General features: G+C 46.7%; 1 protein-coding gene across 1 annotated transcript; it reads right to left on the reverse strand.

The window, feature by feature from the left end:
- Positions 1-3,293: 3,293 nt before the first annotated feature.
- Positions 3,294-4,036, reverse strand: C6H11orf96 (chromosome 6 C11orf96 homolog). The gene has a single exon (XM_058026565.1). The coding sequence runs from the start codon at positions 3,988-3,990 to the stop codon at positions 3,628-3,630; it is 363 nt and encodes a 120-aa protein (XP_057882548.1). The 5' UTR covers positions 3,991-4,036; the 3' UTR covers positions 3,294-3,627.
- Between the last annotated feature and the right edge of the window lie 10,209 nt (positions 4,037-14,245).

Here is a 14,245-nt window from a genome sequence, read left to right on the forward strand (position 1 = left end):
TCTGATCCCCAGCACTGGTAAGGGTCATCATAAACCAGCTCCTAAAGCAAATGCATTTTCAGGATCCCAGCACAAAAACGTGCAGGAATTGGAAGAACTTTCTCATATTTGTTCCTGATAACAGCTCCACTCTGAAGTGTTGCCAGTGAATTATTGGAAGCCCAGGGGTGAAAGAAGTTATGCAAGAGCAGAACTGGTGCACACACGGCTTGGAGAGGAGACTGTCCTCAGCCTCTTGAGGTGAACACTAAATTGCACCTAGAAATCCTCCATTAATTACTGAACAAGCCTAGCTAAAATGTTTGCCAAAAGAACAGAAAAAGCTTTCTCGTAAGATGAACAGAGAGGATTTTTTTTTTCCTGATTCCAGTAGAGCAATGATACTGCACTGTTCCCAGATCCCCTCTACACTGATCAGGCCAAAATAAGCATGGAGGCACAGATCCACCACACCAGCATGACAAGTTTTACAATAACACAGCCCTTAAAAACAAGCACATGGGAGAAATGCTGACAGGCATGGAGGGGACTGGACACAAAACAGAAAGAGAATAAAAGAATTGCTTTCAAGTTCAACTTTTTACTGACCGGATGACACGAGGACAGGATGATTTATATATAAAGTGATATGAGAATAACAGGCAGTCCTGTTAAAGACAAATTCTCCAGTGCAATTTCCTGTAATTTGGAGAAATAGTGTTGAAGACACTCCTGGGCTGCTCAGCCTCACCTGTGCCCTGAGAGATGTCCTGCTGCACCAGGGGCATTTGGCTTCCAGCTCCCTCCTGTGCAGGCATGGAGTGCTCATGCCTACTCACTGCCGTGCCGAGGAGCGCTGCAAGTGGCATCTGTGGATGATTTTTAAGCTGTGAATTGCTGAAAGGAAATGTACAACCCACATCTCGAGCCTAGGGAGTGGATGACAGACTCAAACCCCTTTGATGCAGTCATTACCCTCGCTAAAGTGAATGTAATAAGTCTTCCTGCAATCCTTACAGGACAAATAGACACGATAGTCATGACACTAAAAAGTACAGCACAAGAAACCTTCAAAATTAGCAGCACAGGAAGACTGGGAGGGAGGTTTATTTTTCCAGCTGGATTCAGGAAGGCCTCTCTAGGACATAGCTAAATCACCCTGGCTTTTCACCCTTTTGCCTTGATTGCAACTGTTTGGAAGATAAACACTATCCTATCTTTAGCATTGGCATCTCCCATGTTATTCGCTCTGAAATGGAACAGAAAAATGTCAACAAAGAACAGTTGAAGAGAAACTCGTTTATTCAGCCTAACCACTGGAATATGACATTTTCCTCAAACATGCTACAGCAGATTTTCAAATGCTCTTTGTAGATGTGTTAACATCTACATTTGTCTCTTGAGACAGAAAGGAGAGCACAGCTATTCTCACCCTTCCAGGAAGAGAGCATCCATGGCTCAGCTGCTGCACAGCCTCCTGTGCCTCCTGCGTGGTGGCAGCACAGCTGCATGCTGAAGGAGGGATGGCAGCAGCAATGGCAAAGGGCCTGCTAGCAACCCCAGCTGCGAAACAAAAATTAGCAACAGAGACAAGGATCATGTGCTCACAGCCTCTTGAAGCTACACCTCACACTTTGGATTTGTACCAGACCTGACAGCAAAGGGAGACTGAAAAGTAGCCTAAAACCTGCAGTATCAGAAGGACATTCTACAATCTCTGGAAATCTTATGGGGCTTTTTTAGCTGTGTACATTATGTAACATGAGACACATGGCTACAGAGTTACCACATGATGTTTGGGAAAGGGTTTGCAGATGTTGCAAACCCTTTCCCAAACCCAGAACCTCCAGAATTGAATTACTGTTAGGAATTTGATGAGGAAAATTAGCCCAGCTGTTGACAACTGATTTTCTTACTGATTCCAGTTGCCTGCCTGAATGAAAGTTGTTCTGGAGGTCAAGTTGCTTTGCCTTGTTATGTTATGTACATGCCTACCATGCAGAGAAAGCAGCCACAAGGGTCGAACTGCAAAGGGAGAAAAGCTGTTTCACAGGCTGCATGCAGGGAGGCACGTGGGGTCATTTAAATGCTTTTTCATGAGGAGGTTGGGTCAGAGCCCAGACCTGTTTCCTTACCTGCTGAATTGCTTGCAGAACCCTCCCCTGGTGCTGGAGGTCAGCTGGAGATGCTGGGACTCAAGGGAGTTGGACAGGTCCTTACCTGTCCAAAAACAAGCCACACCCCATGCCCCCAGGATTTTCCTCAGCTTTAGGCTAGAAAGAGATGAGCTTCAGTTTTGCTGCATCCAGGAGCCAGTCACATGGATCATGTGCTGTACTTGAGTGCCCAGAGGGCAGAGGTCTGTGCTGCTCAGTCCTACCAAAACACCCTGTTCACCAGCCCCCTGTCCATCTCCTTCCTCCGCCCCAGCCCTTACCTCTCCAACTGATCAGTATGATTGCACCCCAAACCATGCCATTGGAAACACCATAATCACACCAGAGAAATATTAGCTACAGCTCAGTATCAGCTAATGCCTTCTGATTGGGAAGTTTTAATTTCCAGAGACTTGCCTTCAAGGAAGGTCCTACTACAGGATTACACTATTAGCACAGGAATGTTTCAAGAAAATGGAGAAAATACAGGCAGAATATTCCCAGTCCAGGAATTTGGTTTCCATTCTGCGGAGGGCTTCAGATGCTTTTCAGCATGTATCCCACAAACAGAGGAAACCTTACATGCACCTGCACACACACACATGCAGCAACCCAACAGAAGCCTCACTCCTACAAATTTACCATCATCAAAATCCCCTTAGTTTTAAACTCCAGGAAAAGCACATCCACATTGTTTCAATTGCTCTGGTAAATAAAACTACATTCTAACCAATTACCAAAACCATCTAATCAAAATCAAAACCATCTGCAGCACTAAATAATTTATGGGTCAGAAGAGGAAGGGGAGAAGAGACAAAACCAACTTGGATGAAAATAGAAACTATATATGCAATTTTTGTGAATGCAAGAGGCTTGCCCAGTTGCATTAAGGCTCTTGGGCACCAGTTATAAACGCTCTCTAAACCTCAATTCAGGTTAACACAAAGACCTCAAAGAAGTAAATAGTTTCAAATCGGTCTAACTTGACTTTTGTCTCATTAAGTACATTGACAGTACAGCCTGCAAAACCTCTCTGAGCAGCATCACCGAGAAAAGCATTGCTGGCTCTGCACTAGCTACCGACAGATTTTAAATCCCTTTACCCCTGAAAGCTGAACAAGGACAGTTGGATCCCTGAAATAAGGACAGCCCAGTAAGTACTGTGCAAATATATCAGATTTATTACTCTTTTATGGAAATAATAACAGACATTCAGGTAGAAACATATTAAATTAATGCAGTCAACAGTTTAAATGCAAAAATAAATATAAAGTCCGGCAGCTCAATGCATCTAAAACAGCTCATTTCTTCTAACGAATAGAAAAGATAATATTTTTTTTGTCTTTTAAATGGTGAGTTTCATACAATCAAATAGAAACGAAGGTACAAGCGCTTTCTTAGAAAACATCCCGAGCCGGCCGCCCGTGCGGGCGCTCCTGTGCGGCTCCCGCAGCTCCGAGCTCAGTCCGTGCCGTGCCGGGCCGGGCCGCGCTCACAGGGCCGAGTCCGAGTCGCTGGAGTCGAGGCTGTTGCGGAGGCGGCAGCTGCCCAGGCGGTCCCGCTGCAGGCAGAGGTTCTGGGTGCTCCGCCGCAGGCACTCCAGCGACTGCAGGAAGGACTTCTTGGCCTTCTCTTCCTCCATGGGGGACACCCCCTCCTCCTCCACCTCCTGGATCTCGTCGAAAGTCACCGGCTGCGTCTTGAAGCGCGACTGCCGCGGCCGCCGCAGCTTGCCCTTGGGGGTCTTGGCGGGGCGGGCGGGCGGCGGGAACTCCTCGGACACGCAGACGAAGTGCGGCATCACCGCCTGGTAGCTGGAGCAGATGCCCATCAGCTCGGCCGGCTTCGCGGCCATCCTGCCGCCCGCGGGAGCGCCCTCCGCGGGGGCCGGGGCCGGCGGAGCGGGGCGCGCTGCCTCGGCCGTGCCGGGCGCCGAGGCTCCGGCGGGCAGCGGCGGCGGGGCAGGGACGGGCCCCGCGGGGCCGTGCGGGGCCGTGCGGAGCAGCGCGGACCGCGGCTGTCCGGAGAGACCTCGGTGCGAATGGAGCGCTGAGCGGAGCGGAGCGCTGAGCGGAGTGGAGTAGAGCGCGGTACCGAGCGGAGCGGAGCGCTGTGCCGAGCGGAGCGCTGCGGTACCGTGCGGAGCGGAGCGGTGCAGAGAGGCGCAGTACGGCAGGACCGGAGCGCAGCGCCGAGCGGAGCTCCCCCGCTGCCTCAGCAGAGCCGCTGCCGCCGGCCCCCCGGCCCCGTTATATAGCGGCGGAGCCCCGCGGGAGCATGCTCAGACGGCAGCGCGCTCGGGCCGCAGCGGAGCCCACTCGCGGCCGGCCGGGCTCCCGGTCCGCATGACGCGTCCCGCACCGCCGCCCCCGCCCGCCGCGTCCCCTCGGAGCGGGGGTGTCGGCACAGCCCGGGGCGGGGCAGCCATCGCGCTCCATCCCTTCGCCCCCTCCCCTTAACTCCAGGGCATCCCTGTCCTGCCCCGCGGCACCCAGTGGGGCTTCAGGCGGGTCCCGGACTGCCACGGCCGTAATTCGGCTTTCTGCGTTTCACCGCACTGCTGTTTTTATCAATACCCTGATTCTATGGCTATGAAAGTGTACCGACAGACCCGTCACATCAGCTTTCAGCCGATCGCTACCCGTCAGGGACAAACCCATGCTCAAAGAGAGCTCCAAGGCAAGCCCAAATCTGAAGCCCCTAATGTTACAGTGACCCAGATATAAGCTGCAGAGATCACACGGAATGGACCCAGACAAGAACCATCACCATCAGAGGGCTGAGCAGGACTCTGGGATCTTGTTCCCAAGTCTGCCACCTCTAACGAAGCTTAAATACCTCCTTTGGTGTGACTCCATTTTTTTCCATTTAGTAGGGATCCTAAAATTTTCCATTCCCCTGTGCGCTCTACGGTGCTTCTTTGATACGATGCAGAATCAGATCCTCAGACAGAAAATGGCATATGAGTATTACTGAGCTGAAACAAAAGCTTGCAAATTAGTGACAGCTGGAACCATGCTCTAAAGCTGTGTGCCAAGCACTCTCAGTGATAGAAAATCCCAACACCATAAGAAAAACATACGATAGGAATAGGAAGGAGGTAGAGGGAGGAGGAGTAGAAAAGCATGAGGGAGGAAGAGCCTGAAATGGTTAGTCTGTCCCCTCTTCAGGGCTCATGTTAGATGATTCCCATACAGACACTCTCCATATAGCTTCACCCACTCATGGATATTTTTGAAGCTTGGTTAGGAACCAGGAAGGAAGTGGAGGCTTAGCAAGTGTGTCAGGAATTCTGTGATGCTCAGGGGACAAGGACAATGCTCTCAGGGCCCGAGGCTTGCCAAGCAGTCAGTCCCACAGTGCCCAGTGTGCACATGCAGCACTGCACCGCAGGGCAGAGGCACCAGGGCACTGCCAGCACACACTGACAATCAGCCACAGCAGAATCCACACTCACCCCAGCAGCTCTGGCTCTGTGCCCAAGCTGGGGCACCTGCAGCCAGTGTGAGTTCACTGTGTTTGGCCATAAAACACATTCTTTGTGCAGAGGAGGACAAATGCTCTGAAAAAAACCCCAGAAGCTTACATATGTAATACACATCCTGTGCCATAGTCAGCACACAGAAATGGCCTTGGTTTTGTGAGCTCACCATCAGAAACTCTCAACCTTGTCTTTGGGTAACTCTTAGGAGTGGTCCCAATTGCCTTAGCAGTGGCAGTGTTTCAGGACCTGCATTGGAAACAAACCATTTTAATTACAGCCCTGTCTCAAAGGGGATAAAATGGAACAAGAGCAGAAGAGCAGAGCTTCAGGAGAGCAGGGACCAGAGGCACTTGCTAGTGTCTTTCCAGAAGGCTGGCTGGTTTGCTCCTTGCCAGTGCAAAAGCAACATTAGGAGCCTTGGCTTTATGAAACACCTGGCTGCAATCTCTTGACTTCTTGGCTCCCCAAGGCAGCTTTAGGGCCAGGGTCAGTTTGAAGCCTTTTTGTTGGGAGATACTATTAACTTAATAAGGGAACAATTTTATGTTTGGTCAAATTGAATCATTCCAGCTTGCAGAGGGCTGTGTTTTTTACAGTTTATTTTAGTGGCTAAATTTAGCCCATACATCTCTGCTGCAATGTAACAACTTTCTCTCCAAAAGCTCCATTTACATATAACCACTTAAATTCCTGACAACTTGATTCTGCAGCACAGCTAAGGCCCAACTCTGTTTCCTCAGTACAGCCCTCCAATACAAGCCTGATGATGAACTTGGAGGATTTCTGGGGCTGAGCTTGCCTCTCATGCAGAAACAAGATGACATAGGAGCCTTGTTCTGGCATTACATATCCCAGTACAAACTGCCTGTCTGGTTTCCTACAGAAAGTTCAGTATGAAGGCAAACGCAGATATATTTAATACCCTCACAAATATGATTATAAAATGCTTTGGGAAATTTCAATGCTGAGTTGGAGCAAGATCACCATGGTAATAACTGAGAGGACTTGAAGATATTATTTGAGAAAATTTAGAAAATATATCCTGTGACATAATCCCCAGAGTTAGATTTCCAAGGTGCTAACATTAAAAAAATATTTACTCAAGTAGTTTAAATAATGGCCTTCATTTCACTTTCTCCCAGCGTCATTTAATGAAAGGAAATGAAATCTTGTGATTTCAATGAGTAACATTTCGACAACTTTCAGTCCATTTCACTGCACTTCATGTCAACCCATTCAATTTAATTGTTTTCATTTCATTTCATTTCAGATATTCCTTTTTTTTTATTGCATTTCATTTTATCGTAATTCCTCTCCCGTACGTTCAGCTCACTTTGCTCTGATAGGGAGAATTCAATGGGTATAATTTAGAAAAGTTTTGGAACTTTTCAGTGCAATTTATGTAATCCCATTCCTCTTAAAAGTTTTCACTTAATTTCAGAATTTTCAGGTTTTCTTTCAATTGTTTTTCATTTCGTCATACCTCCTGTCCCATGCATTTGGTTGCCTTCCTTCTATGGTTTGGAGATGTCATTTCCTTTCATGAAACGAAAATTCTTCATGAATTGAATTTTCATGAAAGGAAATGGAATTGCATGAGTTCAATGAGTATCATCTTGGCACGTTCCAATCCATTTCACTGCAAAAATCCCCAATGCACTGCAGCACCCTTGCTCCCTCCATGCTTTTCTCCTTAGCAGCACCCACAGGCTGAGCGCCTCAGCCTCAGAAAATGCTGCTTTCAGCACTGCTTCTCTCAGAGTTAGGGTTGAGAAAACCCCAGCCCCAACAAAGCCCAGAGCTCCAGGGACACTGCAATGCAGAAGGCATTGCACACAGCTGCACCCCAACACTGCTCCCTCCACACCTTGCTCCTTGCTACCACCCACGTGGCGCTGTGCACCTGAGCAAATTTCATCATGATTCTTTTTCTGTCTCTCTGGTTCACTTTGTTCCTTGATTTTGAGATTTCAATATGTGTCATTTCACCAAGTTTCGAAACTTTTCACTGTACCTCATGTCATCCTATTCCATTTAAATATTTTCATTTTCAGAATTTTCTAGTATTCTTTCATTTCATCATAATTCATCTCCTTTGTGTTCTGCTCACTTTGTTCCCCAATTTCAAGATTTCATTTCCTTTCACGAAGTCAACATTGCATGCCAGCACACTGCACAGGCACAGTATGGAACCTTTACCAGAGCTAGGAACATTTTATATTCATATTTGGGGTCTTGCATAGTTAAATCACCAGTTTTATAGGAGGAGGCACAATTATTGCTGCTGAAACAGCATGGAAATTACCAGCATGGAAATTGTCATTGGGTTATTCCTTTAAAAATGTGATTATTGGAAACACACACACAGCCTTTTGCTGGCCATCAGGTCTCATGCCATAGATGGGAAAGGAACGATTAAAAAGAAGATGTAGGGGTGGATACCCACCTCTTCCTGTAGGAGAAGAAACTTTTGAAGGGCCAGGGCTTTTACAGAAACCACCAGTAGCTGGGCACTCACAGTGAACACCACAGTTCATGCCCCAAAACAGAGCAGTTCACTGTCTGTCAGAGCTGATGGGATCCCATGAGAGCCAGCAGGATAAGCTGCTTCCCAGCAAGATGCCTTAATCCATGGAAGTTTCAAATATCCTCCCAAAACATACTTAAGAGTAAAAGCTGCTTCTTGCTGCCCTGGGAGGGGGCATTTCCAGCCACCTCACTGTGTACATGTCCACTCAGCATCCTGGTCTGGGTACCCATTTCTGTCAGGAGAGAGGAAGGAGTTGCTGCTCTCTCTCCACCAGAATTCATATCTTGGACCAACCATTTTTAAAATAGCAATAAAAACATTCAGCAACTGTGACCTGTTTATTGGAGATGACACACCAATAAACAGGCAACAAATACAAACCATGTCTGAAAGCAAAAGTCTTTGTGTCTCTTTCTCTGCCTGCACATCTGATTTAAATTCCAAAGTGTACCTTTCTGATGGAGGAACCCAAGTTACCCAATGAGACCCAGCTGAAACCCACTGTAACACTTCTGCTTGGAAAAACAAACTGTTGTTTCTTTCTAGCTATCACATCAAAACTGCAGCACACAGAAGGCAGCTTATCTGGGCAGCCAGGCCTCTCTCCAGCACATGTGAATGCATTTACACCAGGGAATTAACTGGCTAACAACACACATGAGCTATGCCCTCAGGGCTGTCATATCCTTTCCTCATGTGTTTGGTTGGATATCCTTTACCTTCCTTTCCACTGTTTAGACTTCAGTAGCTTTTTAACATTTTCTCCCCTAGAAATAATTAAATTAAAGCCAAGCCAGCCCAGCAGCTGACTGCTGAGGGTAATCCTACAGTAAGGATCACACACCCTCACACTCAGGCAGCCAGCAGGCCAACATGCAGCCAGCATTTTAAATGCCTGACACGACCCTTGAAGTATTTCTCTAAATTCCTCACACTCCCCTGGGCCATGCCAAGGGGCATCCTGCCTGGCATCATTTGGGGCTGCCACGGAGAGCCCTGCAGCCAAGAGCACAGGGAGGAATAAGCACATGTCCCCTTGGCAGCAGGCAGGTGCTGGCAGAGCCATAGCTGCAGCACTGGAAATCTCCAGAGGAAGGGAAGGTTTGGCTGGCTCTGCAGCACACCCTGCTCCCAGCCCCCTGCAGGCTGCCGTCTCCTGCACACCCTGAGCACCAGGATTTCTGTTCCCCACAGCAGGAGATGAGGAAGAAGCCTCAGGTACTAGAGCACAAGAAAATTCCCTACCAGCCCTTGCCATGTACTGCAGGGCAGCCATGCACAAGGTGAGGAGGCTCAGGCTGCTGCTGCTGCTGGGATCCTTGCAGGCAGCTCATGGAAACTTCCAGCAGAAAGCTCTTCCCAACCCAGCAGGGAATTGCTAGGAAGGACAAATTCTCTGAGGGATGTTTCAAACTGGATATGTCCAGTGTACAGAAGGATTTTTACATCTCACCAGGCAATCTGCCACAGAAATGGTGCCCCCTTGACACTTACTGAGGTTTTAAGGTTTTAGATAAAATAGCACTTTAAGAGAAAAGGTTTGTCATATTTGTATATGTCTCATTTTTATATATAACTTGGCTATTTTAGCTGAAAGAATTTCTTTCCAAGTCTTCCTAAAGTAAGGAGTGGAAAATTCAGCCAGGTTATTGATTCCTGGCTTTTTCTTTTTTACAGAGAGCTTCAGGGTATGATCCTGGCAGACATGACAAACACTTGTCAGCACTTGTGGGAAGTTCATGATCCCACACAGTTAATACAAAATATATGTGTTCAAAGCTCCTTTTCCCTCAAATATCTCAGTTTCAGTCCTGCCTGCCTTTTTATGAGCTGCAATAAATCCCATAAACCTTCTGCCCCATGTCATTAGGAGAAAGTACAGACTAAAATGTTTGAATGTATGAATGCTTCTCAGAGAAATGTATTATTTTATTCTCTACATAGAATTGTTTCAATTGTAAAGTGACAGCTGAAGTGAAAAGTCAGTCTTTCAGTTGCACTTCACAAGTTAGCAGCATTTGGCTGTCAGCACACCACTAATAATAAATGTAGTAATAAAACTCTTTACTTTGAAAGAGAGCTGCAAAGTGTTTCCTGACAAAAAACTGCTACATTAAATTTCCCTTGTTTGGCCTCAAAGGCATCAGAAGGGATGGCAGCTTTCCCCAGCACTGTTGCTGATGCATCAGGGCACAGTGATATGAGGACCCAAGAAAAAAGTGGCGTTCCAATGACCAAAGACCAGTGATTGCAAGAAACTCAACTCTTTAAAGAATGAAACTACACTTTAAACTAATTAAGATACTGACTCTGCTTTGGAAGTTCCTCCTGGTACAAGTTGCTGTTACATGAAGTAAAACCTCTAACCTCCCATGGCTCTAAATATCAAGGTGTTCCCATGTCCAGCTGTTACTGTGACCCTATCAAGTAAGCAGCACAGAAATGAGGATTTCTAGTTCAGGACATTCTGTCTCAGGTTCAAAATCCAGAAGAAATGTTTTGCCCCACAAAATTATTTAAAATGTCTAGGAAGAAAACAGACTTTCTGTGGGCAGGGAAGAACTTTGCTGATGAATCCTGGGAATTCCCAACCCTCCACATGCTCCACACTGAGCTGGTGGCTGGGACAGCGCTGATGGCCCTGCACTCTGAGCTGCCAGCTGCAGAGCACAAATGGTCCTGGCAAGGCAGGGAGGACAGGAGGATTCTCTGCTCCTTGCCAGGGAGCCCAGAGCACAGAACACCTGTCCTGGGTTCTCTTCTGTACCCAACTGCTGAGCTTTGCAAGAGTGCAATTCAATTATTTCTGAGACCTCCCGTCTTCTCTCAGATTTGGACAAAACTGGCCACACATCTCAAATATAACAAGGAAGGCCTCACCTTGTTGGGTCACAGAGACCTAACAGAGAGCATGGCCCCAAAGGTTCTGTCTGCTCTGAAGGTCAGACAAAAGGAAAATCTTTTCTGTTTGAGTCAAGATTAAAAATCTGAAGTTGGTGCCACAAATCAGATCTTAACACTTCGATGGATTTCATCTTCCATTTTCTTCTGCAGCTAAAAGCACTGTAAAGCATCCACTTATTTCAGCAGAATAAATTTCATTTTTTTTCTTCTCTTTAAAAGTCTATTTGTAAACAATCAAGAAAGAAATCAACTGTGGTCTAGAGATTAAAAACAGAAGTTTCTTGACAATTGAACTATCAGGCTTCAAGTAACCGAATCCTCGAGACATTTTTGTTCAATCTCTAAACGTTTCTGGGGACTTTAGACAAAAATTGTAACAACCAAAGTAGTAAATTGCTGAGTGATGGTTCAGCAACTGAAGCCCTGCCTTGCCAAGAGGAGCCAGAGTGGTGCCAATGCAGACAAGCAGAGAGAAAAAAAGCATAACCCCATTCCTGTCAGATGAAAGCCCATAGTGCTCAAAGCTGAGGAATGATCTTTTCTAAGGTAAAATAGAGCCACTTTAGTCTCTGTAAGGGAAGTAAAGCCAGAAGACAACTGGCAAGGGTCACCAGGAAAAAATATTTAGTGCAAAATACAGAGGTGTTACAGAGGAGCAGCCAATGCTCAGGACATTCTTTTTCACCCATGGCTGCTGCAGCACCAAGATGATGCTGTGTCCTGTCTACCCTGCCCTGGTTCACTCACTCACTCCTTGCCCTGAGGCCTGGGAGGATTTCCTCAGGCTGGCCTGTCAGCTTATTCCAGGGTAACAATCTCTTCTCTGCCATGAGCTGTCATGGCTCCATCAGTGCTCTGAAAGTGCAGCTATTGGCAAATTTTGCATTATGTACAGTTTGTCACACACTGTCTCACTGATGTGACCACCACTTCTCCACCCTTTCCCTCCCACTGCTTCCCAACAGAAAATACCATCAGGCAATTTTTAATCCCTCTTCCACCACTTGCCCTTGCTTGTCTCAAAAAACTGGGGAGCCTTCACCTTCCTGCACTCTCCTCTCCAAGCTCCCACAGGTGTCTCAAGCCAAAGGCATGCCATGCCAGTTGGCCAGACTGTCTCCTTCACACACATCTGCCCCCAAAAAGCAGGAGGTGGGGAACAGAAACTGGGAACCATGTAGATTCTGCATCCTGACAAACCAGCCAGGAAGTGTGGGTTGTACATCTGGGCCATACACCCTCTGGCAACTCATGTCTCTGCTCACTCCTGCTTTATCTCTTGCTCTCCGCATCAGAAGCTTTCAGGACAAGCCTTCCCACAGCCCTCCCTAATGATGATGGGAACCCAATGATAAGTCTGTGCTAAGTCACAGCTACAAATCCCATCCCATCCAACACTGAGGCTCTTTCTAGTCCCTATGTTCTTCCAGATGCATGGCAGCTTGCCTTGGCACAAGGCATTTCTGGAAACACAGGGGCAGAGGGGGCTGGCACTGGCATTTCAGAGATCAGCTGTAATGTCAACCCACTCTTGAGCATGGATCTGTGCATTGCCTCCGCAATGGGAGCAGAGCAACAGAACAAACAACACCCAGCAAAGCAGCTGCACACCCAAGTTTAGATGGAAACAACTTTCAGCTGAGCACCATTCTGGATCCAGTGAGCACTGTCTGTCAGGAGGATCCTGTGAGAGGTGAAGACTTTGCTCTAAGTCTCACTCAACCAGCAAAATCTCCTGAGTGAACAGAACAAAATTTTTGTTTCTGCTGGGAAACCTGAATCAAACAAACAATGGGGACCATGGAACAGACCTCCTTGCTCCTTATTCTGATTTAAATTCTTCAATACAGTCCCCACTGCCTTCACTTAAAACAAGGCCTCCCAGCTCCCTCGAGAGGTGCTTTCCCAGCGTGAGCCACCAAGGACCTGCCAGCTACAAGGGAGCTGCAATAACTCCACAAAGCTCCTCTGAACACCACACAGCAGGAGGAGGTAAATCAAATTGGAACACAGGGCAGAAAGCACACATCTGTCACCTTGATGAGTGGTGACTCATGGGGAAGGGCCAGTGCTCTCATGGCCAGCCATCACCAGGCACTCCCCAGTGGGTTGAGATGATACCTGCAAGATCTCAGCAGAACTTAGGTGCAGACAGGACAGGCCAGGATGCTCCAATTCAAACAAATTATCCAGGTTGCTATGGAAACCTCAAGGATGGAAAAGAAGCACTTTGAAAACAAACCATAGTGAGGCAGATTTCCTATCCATTCTGAAAAGGTTTATGACCAGAATAGGCAAAGTGGGTGTTAAATGCTTTTGAGCTAAGGCAATAGCAGCAGCACTTGAGGAGGAGGCATTATGGATTCACAGCACCCATCATACATGCATCCTTTATCCCAAACCCCAGGAGAACAGTCCTCTGTGTTTTTTCAACACTACATTATGAAAATTCTGACTTCTTAACCCCTTCCTGGCACCCTGTCTCCTTCTCTATTACCATTTGTAGCTATAAATTACTATGTGTAGCTATACTAACCCTCTAAGTCATGGCAATCAGAAAAGACACAGGTAGAATTAATCTGACACAGATGAAGTAAAATTATCAAATTACCTATGGTTTTAAAGCTAATCAAAACTGAATAACCTAGAGTTCTTTTTCACAAAAAAACCCCCAAAAACCAAAACGACAAAACAAAACCCAACAAAACAAACAAAAAAAAAGCCCCAAAACCAAGAGGAGAGAAGTGACAGGGCTTTGCTATTGATTTCAAATGGTGCTCAGATCAACCCACTGTGGCCCAGAAGTGCAGTATTGAATCAGATATACTCCAACTTCACCAAGAGTTTGTGCTTGAATATTCAAGTATGATTACATGTAGCATGGGGACAGAGTGATGCCTGACACCAGTGTGGTTAATTAATAACGTCATTGCTTATAGAGCTGCTAAATAAATGAATGGTTACATTTGAACCCAGTTGTGGTTTTTTTTTCAGAACAGCTCCATCCTACTTGCTCCCTGAGGAAGGCAGGCTACTTACCCAAGAGAGATTCCATTCATCTGCTCCTTATCATCAAATCTGAGGGCTATTAAACTTTGGAGAAGGTGATGGCTGTTTTGGAAAAGGGAATCTTACCTGGGGTTACTAGTAGATTCCACCTGTTTGAAAGCCAAAGACAAACAATTTTGAAGA

This window comes from Melospiza georgiana, chromosome 6 (assembly GCF_028018845.1).
Source record: "Melospiza georgiana isolate bMelGeo1 chromosome 6, bMelGeo1.pri, whole genome shotgun sequence".
Taxonomy (NCBI): Eukaryota; Metazoa; Chordata; class Aves; order Passeriformes; family Passerellidae; genus Melospiza; species Melospiza georgiana.

What these genes read in the sequence shown, in the direction of transcription:
- C6H11orf96 (XM_058026565.1), bottom strand. Translation starts at nt 3,990, where the DNA reads ATGGCCGCGAAGCCGGCCGAGCTGATGGGCATCTGCTCCAGCTACCAG.